The sequence below is a fragment of the Podarcis liolepis genome (assembly GCF_965112155.1).
Source record: "Podarcis liolepis genome assembly, chromosome: Z".
Taxonomy (NCBI): Eukaryota; Metazoa; Chordata; class Lepidosauria; order Squamata; family Lacertidae; genus Podarcis; species Podarcis liolepis.
Window position 1 is genome coordinate 8802227 of NC_139570.1, and position 13788 is coordinate 8816014.

General features: G+C 41.4%; 1 protein-coding gene across 3 annotated transcripts in view; it reads left to right on the top strand.

Moving 5' to 3' along the window:
- The window catches only part of MTM1 (myotubularin 1), a 41976-nt gene that overhangs the window by 12716 nt on the left and 15472 nt on the right, over window positions 1–13788 (top strand). For all 3 annotated transcript variants that reach the window (XM_083486427.1, XM_083486428.1, XM_083486429.1), the window contains exons 4-7: window positions 1993–2087; window positions 4417–4527; window positions 6289–6390; window positions 11301–11384. In XM_083486427.1, coding sequence (XP_083342553.1) covers window positions 1993–2087; window positions 4417–4527; window positions 6289–6390; window positions 11301–11384 — 392 coding nt within the window. The remainder of the gene's footprint in view (window positions 1–1992; window positions 2088–4416; window positions 4528–6288; window positions 6391–11300; window positions 11385–13788) is intronic.

The following is a 13788-nucleotide window of genomic DNA, read 5'->3' on the forward strand; positions in this document are numbered from 1 at the left end:
AGCTAAGAACCATTCCCCTGTGTCCACTGCTATATTCTCCCTACACCCCCAAATCTTCTGGTCCTTCTTGCTCTCTCAAGTTGTCAACAGTGGCTCCTGGTTCTGTATAATGCAAAATAATAATAAACATAAATCTGTATGGAGTTCAAGTCACTAACTGTAACTTGACCAATTGGACATGTGCTGGTAGCTGTCCATTCAACCACAGCCAGGCATTAAAAAGACCTAGCAGGAGCCAATATTCAATGCTGGTATCATAAAGCAATGCCCATCTATGTCTGATAGACAATATTTTCAGAAATAATCCTATCATATTGGACGGTGGTGGCTGTTTTCTCTTGTGCAAGTTATCACTTGGTGCAGCTGCTAATGTCCATTTAACATAGTCAGGATGGGTTCCAAGTTACACTAGGGGCACTTTCAGCCATTTGGATTGTCCTGTGGACAGTGTTAGAAACTGAGATATGAAAGCTAGGAACTAAATGGCACCTTAAACCTAGGTAATGGGCACAACAATGGAATGTCTAGGCGCACTTTTTTGGAACAAGAATACAAAGCTGAAAATGAATGAACGGCAGCTGAAATATTATGTTCATTTTTCACATGGTCTAGCCCTTCCCCTGCCCACCTCTCTAATATTCTTAAGAGGCTCTCTTCTCCAGTCTTCAGAGAGTAGCTGGAAGTGGGGAGGCAGAAAAAGGTCCTCCTTTCCTTTCAGCAGTGGCAGTTTTAATCTGAAATCTTAGGTGCAGTATTGCGCCCAGAGCTCAGAAACTGCTTGCGCTAATGAAATTCCCTTTTGCAAAATGCGCCTAGAACAGGGAGTTTTGAACACTGCCTGTGGAACTTCACAGATCCTGCTTTTGAAAATCCTGTGAGCTTCAAAACTCATGTATTACAGTGTTTAGGGTAGAGGAAGGCTGCTCATGTGCCAAAAGCTGCTCAAGAGTACTATGGAGATATGGATTGCTCGTGGGAAGGGTATGGAGAGATTTCTAAAAATTCTTCAGCAGTATGAAAGCGCTGTACTTACCTGTTCCTTTTTTTGTATTACCTCTTTTTTGAAAATAATATAGATAGGAATATTATGGCAAGGGGCATAACACGGCAGTAGAGCATTTATTATTTGTTAAATTTATTTTCATCTTATGGTGGCTCACAGCATAAAAATACAAGATCAAAACATGAAATACATAATAGAAAGAGGAACAGAACAAAAGACTGACACCTCCTCCCCCAGCAGACAAACACATTTTAAAGTATGCAGGATGTTAGTCAGCCCAAAGCCTGGTTGAAAAGGAACATTTTTGTTTGGCACCTAAAGGTGTATAATGAAGGCACCAGGTGAGCCTCCCCAGGGAGGGCATTCCTCAAACAGGGAGACACTGCAGAAAAGGCCTATTCTCTTGTTGCCACCACTGGACCTCCCGTGGAGGAGGCACAGGAAGAAAGGCATCAGATTATGATCACAGGATCTGGGTAGGTTCATAGGAAGAGAGGGTTTGCACGTGCTTTGTATGCAGAAGGTCCCAGGTTCAGTGCTAGCAAAAGTCTCTCTCTGGAACCCTGGAGAGTGGACCAATAAGTGGACATGGCAACTTTCTGCATTCACAAACACAAAGCCTTATTGGGCACCTAGAGCTATTTTGGTGGTTATTTCCTTCTTGTCTGGTGTTTTGGAAAGTGTCAAAGCTCAGTGGCTTCTGCTTTGAATGCAGAAGGTCTTGGGTTCAATCTTTGGTATCTCTAGGCAGGGCTGACAGAGACTCCAGCCTGTAGTTGATACTAAGCTGGTCTGATTAAGTTCAAGGCAGTTTCCTGTGTTCCTATTTTCAATTTCCTGCTTTAAAGAGGTATGGCATACTGGTATAAGCAAGCTCTGCCACTTATCTGAATTGAAAGCAAATCCTTGCTGTTTCATCCCAAAGAAATAAATATGATTTTTGACTGTGTTGCAATATTTTAAATGTATAACTACTGTTGCTTCCACAGACAAGGAAGTCATTTACATGTGCCCATTTAATGGACCTGTTAAAGGAAGACTATACATAACAAACTACAGGCTGTACTTGAGAAGTGTGGAATCGGTAAATACTATAGCAGCATATCGTGGGATGGAAGGGATTGGTTAAAGTGGCTTATCTGCTGGTTTAAATTTGATTATAGTTGCAGTTTGCCATGTTGAATTTGCCTGATTTACAATTATGAATTTGCCCAGCTTGTATTGCTCAGATGCAATGTGAAGCAAACACCACTTTCCCCTCACGTTCTACAGCTCAGAAAGCAAAAGGGGATTCTTCAGAGGGTGCTTTTTTACTTAAACCTATTTTTAGTCCGTGCCTTAGACACTAGCTAGTAAGGTAAAGGATCCTTGGACAGTTAAGTCCAGTCAAAAGTGACTATGGGGTGCGGGACTCATCTCACTTTCAGGCCGAGGGAGCCAGCGTTTGTCCACAGACAGCTTTCTGGGTCATGTGGCCTGCATGACTAAACAACTTCTGGCGCAACGGAACACCGTGACGGAAACCAGAACTCACAGAAACACCATTTACCTTACCACCGGTCCCTATTTATCTACTTGCACTGGTGTGCTTTCGAACTGCTAGGTTGGCAGAGATGGGACAGAGCAAAGGGAGCTCACCCCGTCATGCGGTCTCAAACTGCCAACCTTCTGATCTGCAAGCCCAAGAGGCTCAGTTGTTTAGACCACAGTGCCACCCGCTAGAACTTACATAGAGCTAAGCAGCTGACTCTGAAAAACATTTTAAATCTCCAAGATGGGTGTACCAACCTGGTGATGCTCCAGAGTCTTCGGGTAGAGGAGCTGTGTGGCTTGAGCCTCCCTGACCCAAGCAGGCTCTTTTATCTGTCGCCTCTGTTTTTATGACCTCTTCAGCTGACAGTGAGACAAAAAGACTTGCTCCAAGATCTTGGGTGTTCAATGCAAAATAACCTTTCACAGGTATTTGTCAAAAACGTCCAAGCTCTCTGAGATCAGTGGCTGGGACTTAGAATAAATAAAATGGAAATAGACAGATTTATCAGGTGCAGCTGATAATTGTAGTTAATTTAGAACTGTGTGTGTGTGTGTGTGTGTGTGTGTGTGTGTGTGAGAGAGAGAGAGAGAGAGAGAGAGAGAGAGAGAGAGAGAATTTGCCTCACTTCACAGTTCTGTCAAAACACCTGCAATTGAAACTAGGTCGCCAAACTCAATTGAGATGAGATTAACAATAGATGCTTGCAGTAGTTTGTTCAGTTATCTTTGAGATACACTTTTGTATTTCATTCACCCAGGAGTCTTTTTTTTCATTGTATTGTAACTGAAGAGTGTGACAGAGAGAGGATGTGGTGGTGGCAGCGACGGCTTGGAGGTGACTTCCTGGCAGCATTGCTGAGTTGGTTATATAGGAAAAACTTAAATCTGCCCCCCCGCACCTCTCATACATACTACATTTGCATTGAGTGGTGGCATCATGGTCTAAACCACTGAGTCTCTTGGGCTTGCCGATCAGAAGGTTGCTGATTTGAGTCCAAGCGACGAGGTGAGATCCTGTTGCTCTGTCCCAGCTCCTGCCAACCTAGCAGTTCAAAAGCACGTCAGTGCAAGTATATAAATAGGTACCGCTGCGGCGGGAAGGTAAATGGCATTTCCGTGCACTCTGGCACTCATCGCGGTGTCCTGTTGTGCCAGAAGCGGTTTAGTCATGCTGGCCACATGACCCGCAAAGTTGTCTGCGGACAAACACCGGCTTCCTTAGCCTGAAGTGAGGGAGTTTGACTGGACTTAACCATAGTCAAGTTTGACTGGATTTAACCATCCAGGGGTCCTTTACCTTTTACAAGCGCTACTAGTCTGACTGGCAAATTACCGTATTTTTCTGTGTATAACACGACCCCGTGTATAAGACAACCCATATTTTTGGGAGCCCTCAACAGTTGTTGTGCTTCTTTTGTAAGTTCGCTGAGCTATTGATCAGCTTTTTGACAATCCCCTGCTCTGGCTGATGGAACTGGTGCCGTAATACCCTGCATACTGGCACTTCCTAAGCTGGGAAGAGCGAGTAAGCAGCCTCCTCTCTGACATTTCCCTGCTGCCGCTGCAGCACCAGCCCTTGTTTACTTAGCATATGTATAAGACGTCCCTCAATTTATCACAAAATTTATTTATTACAATTTATCACAATGTATAAGATGATCCTCAAATTATCACCAAAAAAAATCAGAAAAAAGGTCGTCTTATACATGGAAAAATACAGTTAGCACGCTGTTCATCATGTGAATGCAGTTGCCATCAAATCAATGTCACACAATTTCATCTGTGTGACAGTGAAATATTTGAAAGATAGACATATGTTTTGCTTAAAAAAATTAATGTGGCATGTTAAAAATAATCTGCTTTATCATTTATCTAACTAGGATCCAGTGGTAATAGTGGATGTCCCTTTGGGTGTCATTTCAAGGATTGAGAAAATGGGAGGCGCTTCCAGCAGAGGAGAGAATTCCTATGGGCTAGATATTACTTGCAAGGTAAGATTCAGAACAATCCTTTGCCGTTTGAAATAGTAGTCATTTTTTGTTCTTTTAGGCAATAGCACATCTTATTTTGTTGATTCCTAAATTTTGAATACAATAATATGTTATTGCAGTAGTTTTGATTTAAAATGTGTGACCTGCCAGGGCTCTGAAGGCAGGTTTCAAGGCTTGTGTAATAAAAGCATTACTCTCCTGCTCTCCAGCTAACTAGGCTCCCATAGTGGCTTACAGAAGATCAGTAAAAGCGGGACAGTCCCTGCTGTCATAAGCCTGTAGTCTATAAGGAAAAAGCAATGTGAAAGGAAGGTGAAGGCAAGCAAACTCAAGCCTGATTCCTTCTTGCATCATAGTTTCTATAATGATCCATTAGAATGTAAGTAGTTCGGGAAGGAGAGGGGCCAAATAGAGCTGGCCTCCGAGCAGTAGATGGTGGAGTGGGGCCTATTATACCATCTCTCCTTGTATTGTATGTTAAAGTGGAGTGTTGAATACAATGTGCAACATATATTTGTATATTACATAGGCTAAGTATTATACAGCAGTATAAGAAAAATACAAGTTCATGTAAAAGCAACTTGTTCTTAATGCATTCGTTTCTTATTTAATTTTGATGAGTCTTTTAGATTGTCCTTTGTAAACCGCTTAGGTCTTCTTCTCTAATAAGTGGTGCATAACTTTGGTTAAATAAGATAAATAAAGTATCCAAGATAAACGCAAGATAGGAGTGAAATCAATCCGAGGCCAGTAAAAAACTGAAGTGAGTGAGTCTGATGGGACTTCCTTAGGCAAGGATTTCCGCAAGGAAGGTGCCTCTGCAGAAAAGTCCTTGTTTCTTTCTTCCTGCCTTCACCGAAAAGAGCCTATCCCTAGGATCTTGGGAACATAAGGGAGAAGGTATTCCTACGTCACATGCTCTGTTCCACAAAGCTATGCTGAAACACTCAAGTGAGTCTTGCTCACTCATAGCAAGGAGCTGCCTAAGGAAGGCTGATGCCTGGGATTTGGAGTGTAGTAATTTGTTGAAACTGGCTTGTCTCCTTCTGCAGCTTTGCAGATGGAGCTGGCAATTTGTGGATGGGAGACATGTTGGCAAGATAGAGATGAAGCAGGAAATCCTGGCTGAATGGGCGTAATAAAATTGCATCACTGTTTCACTATGGGTGTTCAGGCTGACAGGATCGTTGAGATGGGACTGCAGTACTGCTCTGTTCATCTAGTTATCAACCACCTATTTTTTAATTATAATTTTAAAAAGATAACTGGGGCATAGGAAGCTACCCTCTACTGAGTGAGACCATAGGTCCATCAATATTGCCTACTGTACATTGTGTCTTTCCTCAGGATTGAACTTGGGACCTATTCCATACAAAGCAAGTGCTGAACCACTGAACTATGTTCCCTTGCTCTAGGAAAGGGATCAAAGTACTTTATTTATATCACCGGTGTCAGTTGATTTCAGAAACGTAAAGCATAATGGATTCTGTTAGCCTGCTACTATAAAAGACCAGTCCTTGAAATTTGATAAATGTCTTATGATTTCCCCCGCCCCCCACATATTCACAAGATGCCTCATCCACAAACTAGTTAAACCACAATATTTGACTTGAGACTGTTCAGAAGGACTAAACCAAATGAACAAATAGAGAGGAGGCACTTGGAATGCATAGATTTGTCTGGAATGCGTGGACTTGTCTGCTCATCTCTTTGTGTTCACTTTGTGTTTTTAAATTTTAAATTTTCTGATTTAAATTTTAGGATATGAGAAATTTACGTTTTGCATTGAAACAAGAAGGTCACAGCAGAAGAGATATATTTGAGGTCCTGACCAAATGTGCTTTTCCACAGTCATATAACTCGGTAAGTTGTTCCTAAACTACATTTTTAATTTTTTTAAATGAAAGTATTTTAAAAATAATAGTCTGAGTCTTGCTATCTGTACCTAACCACATGTACTCAGAAGAAAATCCCACTGAGTTAAATAGGATTTATTTCCAAGTAAGTTTGTCTTAGAATGCAGTCATAATGTTCCATAATCTAATGCAGGAGAATGTATTATTTTAGACACACATATATATGTGAACTTCGGTAAACTCCTGTGCCATCTTAAAGGCTGCTGGCTAATTTGGTGGAGTAGGACAAGGACCTTGAGAGACCGGAGTTCAAATCCCAATTTGGCCGTGAAGCTTGCTAAGTGACCATGAGCCAGTCACTGTGCATCCGCCTAATCTACCTCAGAGTTTTTGGGAGGATGAAATGATCATGAGGAGTACAATTTACCTTGAGCTCCTTGGTTGAAAGGAAGGATGCAAATAAGATTCTTGAGACATTCATTTTCATGGACCCTCTTCATCAGAAACATGGAATATTATCCCAAGTTGAGTGATACATATACATGAATAAAATGGGAAAAGCTGGTGAACAGGGACTAAAAGACCCTGAGATTTGGAAGATGTTATCTTGTGAAATGTATACAAAATAACCACACAGAGGGCCAATTTTTCTTAGCCTGGTTCACACATCACACTGAGCCCCTAGGTGAAATGAGCAATGGTTTAAAGTTGAACATAGTGTCCTATGGCAAACTGCTGAAATTCTTTGCTCTCCATTCTTGCTGCTGGGAAATGAGGCATGACCCTGGTGCAATGTGCGCTCCAGACCCTGGCTTGTGGTTCATTTCCACATTGCTGCATCTTGTTTCAAGGCCCTACTTATATGATCAGTAGTTTCATTCTTAAGATCTTGATCAAACATTGCCAACATGTGGCACTTTTAAAATGGAAGGGTGTTGGAAATTGTACTGTACAGCATGATTGCACCTTGGGCACAATTAACCTGCATGATTTCAACCTTGGGCGTGGTTAACCTCCATTATTTCAACCTTGTGCAGTGGAAAGCCAGCCGATTGGAATCCCACAAATTAATTGCACACTAGACTTAAAAGCTTAAAATCTCCTTTTGTGCTAGGCTTGCTTACTGGGATCTGGGAGCCTTTTGCAGGAACTTGGATGGCCCTGCGAGATCCACGAGAACCTACCAGAGCCCGTGAAAGAGCATCCCAGAGTCCAGTAAACAAGGCTTAAGAGAGCTTAAGAGGTGTTGCACAGGGGTTCAGGTATATGTGTTTATGCATATATGTTCCATCTTCAGAATGTAACCCTTGTGCACATAACTGTGTACCCAGTGTGTACCCACGCGTAGATTGCATACAGCTTACAAATACATAAGAGAAAAAATCCCAAACTAATTTCTCATTTTCCTTTATCGTGTATAAATGCCTCATGTATTAACACTATCAGCATGCCACGTGATAGCTGAAAAACATGATAAGTTGATTATCATCTGATCACTCCTTAGTTTCTTGGATGTTGGTGCTTTGCTTTGGGTAATCAGGATACCTCTTCAGGTGTTAATGAGCAGAGCTGTGTGTTGAGCAGCATATTCAGGCTTCTTCAGAGACACAAAGCTCAATATTCAGCTGTGGATTGGGCATTTTGTTATTACTGTTGTATATTGAATAAACTTGTTCCCAAAGCATTCCCTCCTATTTTGTATTCTGAAAAACACTTGAGAGCAGCTAATGAGAAATAAATCAACATCACAGTATAATTCCAGAAGCTAAAAAATTGCAAGTAGCCCAAAAATGAAAAATTGGACTGCAGTGTTAATGCAGCATCTTCGAAAGCCCTCTTTAAAAAATGCATTCAGGCTGCCTGCTAGGAGGCAAGTGCAGATGGGCTAGCAAGGGTGTTGCATAGTGTTTGGGCAGACATGGCCAAGGGATGCATCTCAATCTTTAGCCAAGGGGAGGGAGTTCTTGATGCCGCTTTTTACATTTACTCTGCAAATACACAGAGATGGTTATTTTCCAGACAGGGTGGCACTGTGCAGCTTTTGCAGAGCACAATATGCTGAAGCAAATGTTCCAAAGATTAGAATGGATGTAGTCCCCTCACTTTAATTTTATTCAAAAGTTGAATATACAGTTGTATTAAGAATGCACCAACCATTCAAAACGTGCTATATAATTCTAATCAAAATAATAAATAAAATCTCACGCATCTCTAAATTACGACACCAGAGCAAAATACTCAGTACTTTTCTTTATGGTCAGGACTGTTTGTATTTTCTTTCTACCACCTCCACTCTAGTGGTTTTAAGAGATTCTGGGTGTTTTAAATACCCCTGTGTGAACAGTATGGTTTCGAGGGCAAAAATTCTGACACCCAGCACACTAGCTTTCCCATCCATTTGACGGATAGAGGCTGGATAATTTCCCTAGATAACAGGAGGCTTTCTTCAGGGACATATGCAAAGGATATTGCTCCTGATTTGCTGTTCTTGCTCGTAAGCATATAATACAATTTTAAATCATTTTTATGGAGAGCATTTTGCTTTCCATACCACATGTTCAGATAGACTAGAATTTGAGCGAGAATGTTGCTCAACGTTTTCTTGTAAGTCCTGTGGTACTGGAACTAGTCTGTTTCAAAAATGCATTTGTGATTATTGTCTCCCCCCCACCCTTCCCTGGAATTGATTTTCTTGCCTTTGTAAAAACAAGAATAGAGAAGCAGTTTGCGGATTTTAATGATTTCTTCAGTTCACCTTATTCTGTCATATTTTAGCAGCTCACTTTTCACTAGCTGCATGAGATCTTTCTAGTAACATCTGCCAAGGTTTCCTGTACCTCGTGGGATGCACTTCATATTCAGTTCACCTCACTTTCACCCTTCCTTGCCAATTCCTTGCCATTTAAAAGTTGGCCATATGGGTGGAGAGGGCTTTTACATCTGTGACAAGGATTTAAGACTGAAGTGTATTCTTGCTCTCCCTTTTCCTTCAGGCACAAAATCACTGGTATATTTGCAGACATTAGTCCACCTTTGGAGGTGTTTCTAAATAAAAGATGCATACCTAAAATATTTGAATTCCTGGAGTAGGTGTAATTTAGATTACTAATATTAGCAAGAGCCTAAATAAACTGAAACTTGAGATGAAGTGTTCAGAATTGCCCCCAAAATACTGTATATCCACTCCCGCACGCTTAATGTTATGTCTGCACTGTTATTCCTAACCCATAATTTATAACTAGTTTGAAGTTGAATAATATGGACACAGAAACAACTAAATGTGGTCAAGAGATGCAGTTTGCATTCCCACATTCCTTTCCTGAACCCATAAGGCTTAGACAGGGTAGGGGCCACTAGAGGCGCAATGGAAGATGGCCGACAATACCATCTCTCCGACCCACATGGGGTAATTAAGAGGCTGTTATGGGAGTAGGCAGCCTCCCATGTTGCCCCAAGGAAATGGGGAACACTGCCCTTGCCTGCTGTGCCCATAAATCACCCCCTAATTCGAATGAAGGGGGTGAGGGCCCTAGGCAGAATGCCCCCATGTGGACCTCGGCTCTCCTGGACGCTGTCTCTGATCACACACTAGCTGCAGCAATTTGGAATAATTACTGGTAATTACAAAAGAAGCAAATGCACATATTTCAAGTGAAGAAGGGGAGTGAAGTCTGCTAATTTAAGTGACCTCTGCGAAAGAAGACGACGGGTTGGAGAAACAGGAATATTTTACGATGAAGATACACCAAAGGCTGGGTATGTTGACAACGTGACTGAATGGGGGGACGGGGACCTTTTTTACTTTCCTTCTATGTGATTTACAAGAACCCCTCCTCATTAGAATCGTCGGTTGAACTGACCCAAGCAGGATGATTAAGGTCTGTGTGGAGATAAACTTTAACCAAAAGTATGCTTTATGGAGATCGAGAAGCAATAAGAGATTTTGGAATGGCGCAGCAATTAATTCAGAGTCGCCATCTTGCCAAAGGATTTATAGCCAGGAGGAGGAACGGACTTGTTTTCAGACTGCATTCCTGGTGAATCTCCTCAGAGGTTTTGAGAAAGGAGGCAGATTGTTGAAGATTAATGACGCTAAGACTGTTTTGATGTATGGAAGTGATGTTACATGGAAAACGTCTGGATATGGCTACTGGATGAAAAAAATAATATCCACGCAGGATTACAAACTGTCTAACCAGCTTGTGGAGACTATCAGAGGTCACAAAGAGAAAGAAAAAATATATGAAAATAACAACAAGAGATGTGGAAAAACAATAAGAAAGGACTGGATAGTACTGTGAACATCATAAGGTTAGATTTGTGGACATTAAAACAGCAGTAAGAAGCAAGAAGTTGATTGGATCCCCTTCAGAACTTGAAATATGGGTACCCCCAACAAAAATTTAAAATTCGGCTGTGTAATTTGGAATTTATGTAATTTGGTTTGATTTGATGTGATTGGTCGGTTAATAAAAAATTATTCTTAAAAAAAAAGGCTTAGACAGGGTAAATCTGCACCTGAATGTTTGGGTGGAATTGCTTCAGGAGTCATTCTGCAAATGAGCAATAAGCACCTTTTTTCTCTCATTGATAGCAACTAATCTGTCTTATACAACAATGAGTGTTATTGGATAGTCTTCAGCTTGAAAAGACATCTCTCTCTGTTTGATGGAACAGGGAACTGCATATAACTAGGTTTTAAAGATAAATCCTCTTCTGCATTTACATTTCAAAATGAAAATGAAAGCATGTTTTTAACAGGAGGGAAGCTGCTTGAATTTCAAGAGTGACTCTGATAGGAACATGTGCAAAGCAGTCACTGACTATTTTAGGGACGTAATTGAAGACAGCCTTGTCCCCTTGAAGATACTTTTGTCTGTTGCAATTGCGAGGACTAATATTTCTTTTCATTCCTAGCCTTTTTTTGCATTTGCGAATGAAGAGAAGTTTTCTGAAAATGGCTGGCTGGTCTACAATCCCATGGTTGAATACAGGAGACAGGTAAGTCTTTTCTTTACCACAGCATCTGCAGAGCTGTTTCTCTGTGTGACATTTTGTTTATACTGTGGGGTTGAATCAGGTTAAATGAACAGAAAAATAGGATACAGAGAAACTTTTTAAGTTACAAAACATTTGAATCTGACTCATGAAATAGTTTCTGACAGGTGTGATGTTGAACCATCTTTGGGGTGTTATGGGAAGGGTTGTACTGGTGGGGGACATGTCATCCTCCTTCTGGGGGTAGTATGTCCACCTTTGGTCCCCATTCTGCATTCAGCTCTCACCTGTGGCTACTGGAAGCTGCCAGTATGTGACCACACCCTGGGAAATGTCGTTAACTGGCTGGCTAAACTAGGTGAGAGTAGCTGATGGGTCTCAAACCCTCAGTGACTTAGGGACTTCCCCTGCACATGAAGACAGGCTCCTGCAGATTGAGTGGACGAGACCGTTAGTGGGTCCAATGGTCAAGAACGCAGTTACTGCACGTGATTAGAGGGAAGTGAGGGGTAGGTGGGGCTCGTCAACCTGGGAAGGTACCCATTTATGGGAAGGAAGACTTTGATCCTAAACATCTGCTGCCTTAAGGCTATACTCCTTTGTGAGAAAGGCTTTGGGAGTAAACCCAAAGGAAAAGTCCTTACCCACTGCCTTTTCTTCAGGAGAAGAAAAGACTAAGGAACAAACCCTACACAAATTCAAAGTGGAGTCTCGATAACACAGTTGGATGGCATCTTGTATGCCTCCTTCCAGCAATTCCTGCAGCCAAACTGGTGCCACATGTATTGCTCAGCAAGGCCAAGAGGGAGGCCTTATCATCTGGCAGCCCAGGAACTCCATACAGTGGTGCCTCGCAAGACGAAAATAATTCGTTCCGCGAGTCTTTTCATCTTGCGATGTTTTTCGTCTTGCAAAGCACGGTCCGTCGCAACTGCGCCTCTTCAAGCGGCTTAAAAAAAAAAAGCGCAAGATGTTTTCGTCTTGCAAAGCAAGCCCATAGGGAAATTCGTCTAGCGAAGCAACGCAAAACCGAAAAACCCTTTCGTCTAGCGAGTTTTTCGTCTTGCGAGGCATTCGTCTTGCGGGGCATCACTGTACAATCTGCCACAGAGAAGTCAGTTTGGTGCTATGAATGCAGCAGAAACAATGTAGGAGGCAGCAGTTAAGGAGTTACTCTTCGGCCACAGCAGGTGCTGTGATTTTCCACCCGTTTGACTTCACCCCCAGAGGTGCACTCCATTGTCTCTTGAGACGACGGCAACAACTGGCATCCTATATTGAATCCAGAAGAAAAATATTTGTTAGTAAAGCATTTTAGTTCTTAATGGAATTCACTGTATAGGTGTGTAGGTGGTTTTTTTTAGCCTTTGGATTTTTTAAAAAACCTTTAGTTAGACATTTCTGACATTACTGATCTTTACAGATCATGGACCCAGCTTTTTTGCTGCTTTTATTCCACATAATTCAAAACGATTTGTGCAGTTAGGGCACAATTTAAGTGGCCTCTTCTGTGCACATCATTTCAAAATACCACACTTCAGTTTAAAAAGAGAAAATGACAAGATGAAAAATTGGTTCAAGTAAGATGCATCCAATTTAACCTCAGAACAATCCCAAAGCCTCATTTCATACTGCATTGTGAGAATTGCATACATAGATTTAAAAAAGTTGAATGCATGTTAATATAAATCATAACTCTCACGGATTTTTTTCCTCTTGTAATTTTTCTGATGGAATATGGAGTATTCAGATTCAAGAATCTATCTGTATGGTCCAAGGTTAGAGATCCAGATCTTAAGAAAAGGTGAAAAAATATTCAAAGGCCCACATAAATCCCAGTTTGCATGCAAGTGCAGATGGGGAGCTAGTCATCCTTTCTCAATAATATGGTGGGCTTTGGGGGTCGTCCTCCAACATCCTGTTAGGTCAGCAGACTCCTTGCAGAAATTAATTGTATAATTTGAACACAGAACCTGCCTTCAACTTCATTGACCCTTAAACACAAGTAATGGATATTTGGGAGTTATAATGGTGAAAAGAGGTTGTAGAAGGAAGCTTCCTTTCAGCTGCTTTCCATTGCCATTTTTGGTACCATATTTGGTTTACATTTTAATTACTGATTTTTCTGTAGGACAACAAATACCTTCTGACAGAGCAAATTCCAATCACTTCTGTTTTTTTGTCAAACTCCAGAGAAGAAAAAGGCTCTAAGGTTCCTCGCTGTTTTTATAATTTTTAAGATACAGAGAACACCCTATCAGCGGCGTCTGCTCACATGTGAGCCTTTATCTTCTTCACATCTCCTGTTCTGATGTTTAGAGCTATCCATGGTAAATTGGTAGGTTGTTGCCACCCTGTGGCCATAATAGCACACCAGTTATGTTCCTTGACGCATGCTTTTAAGCAG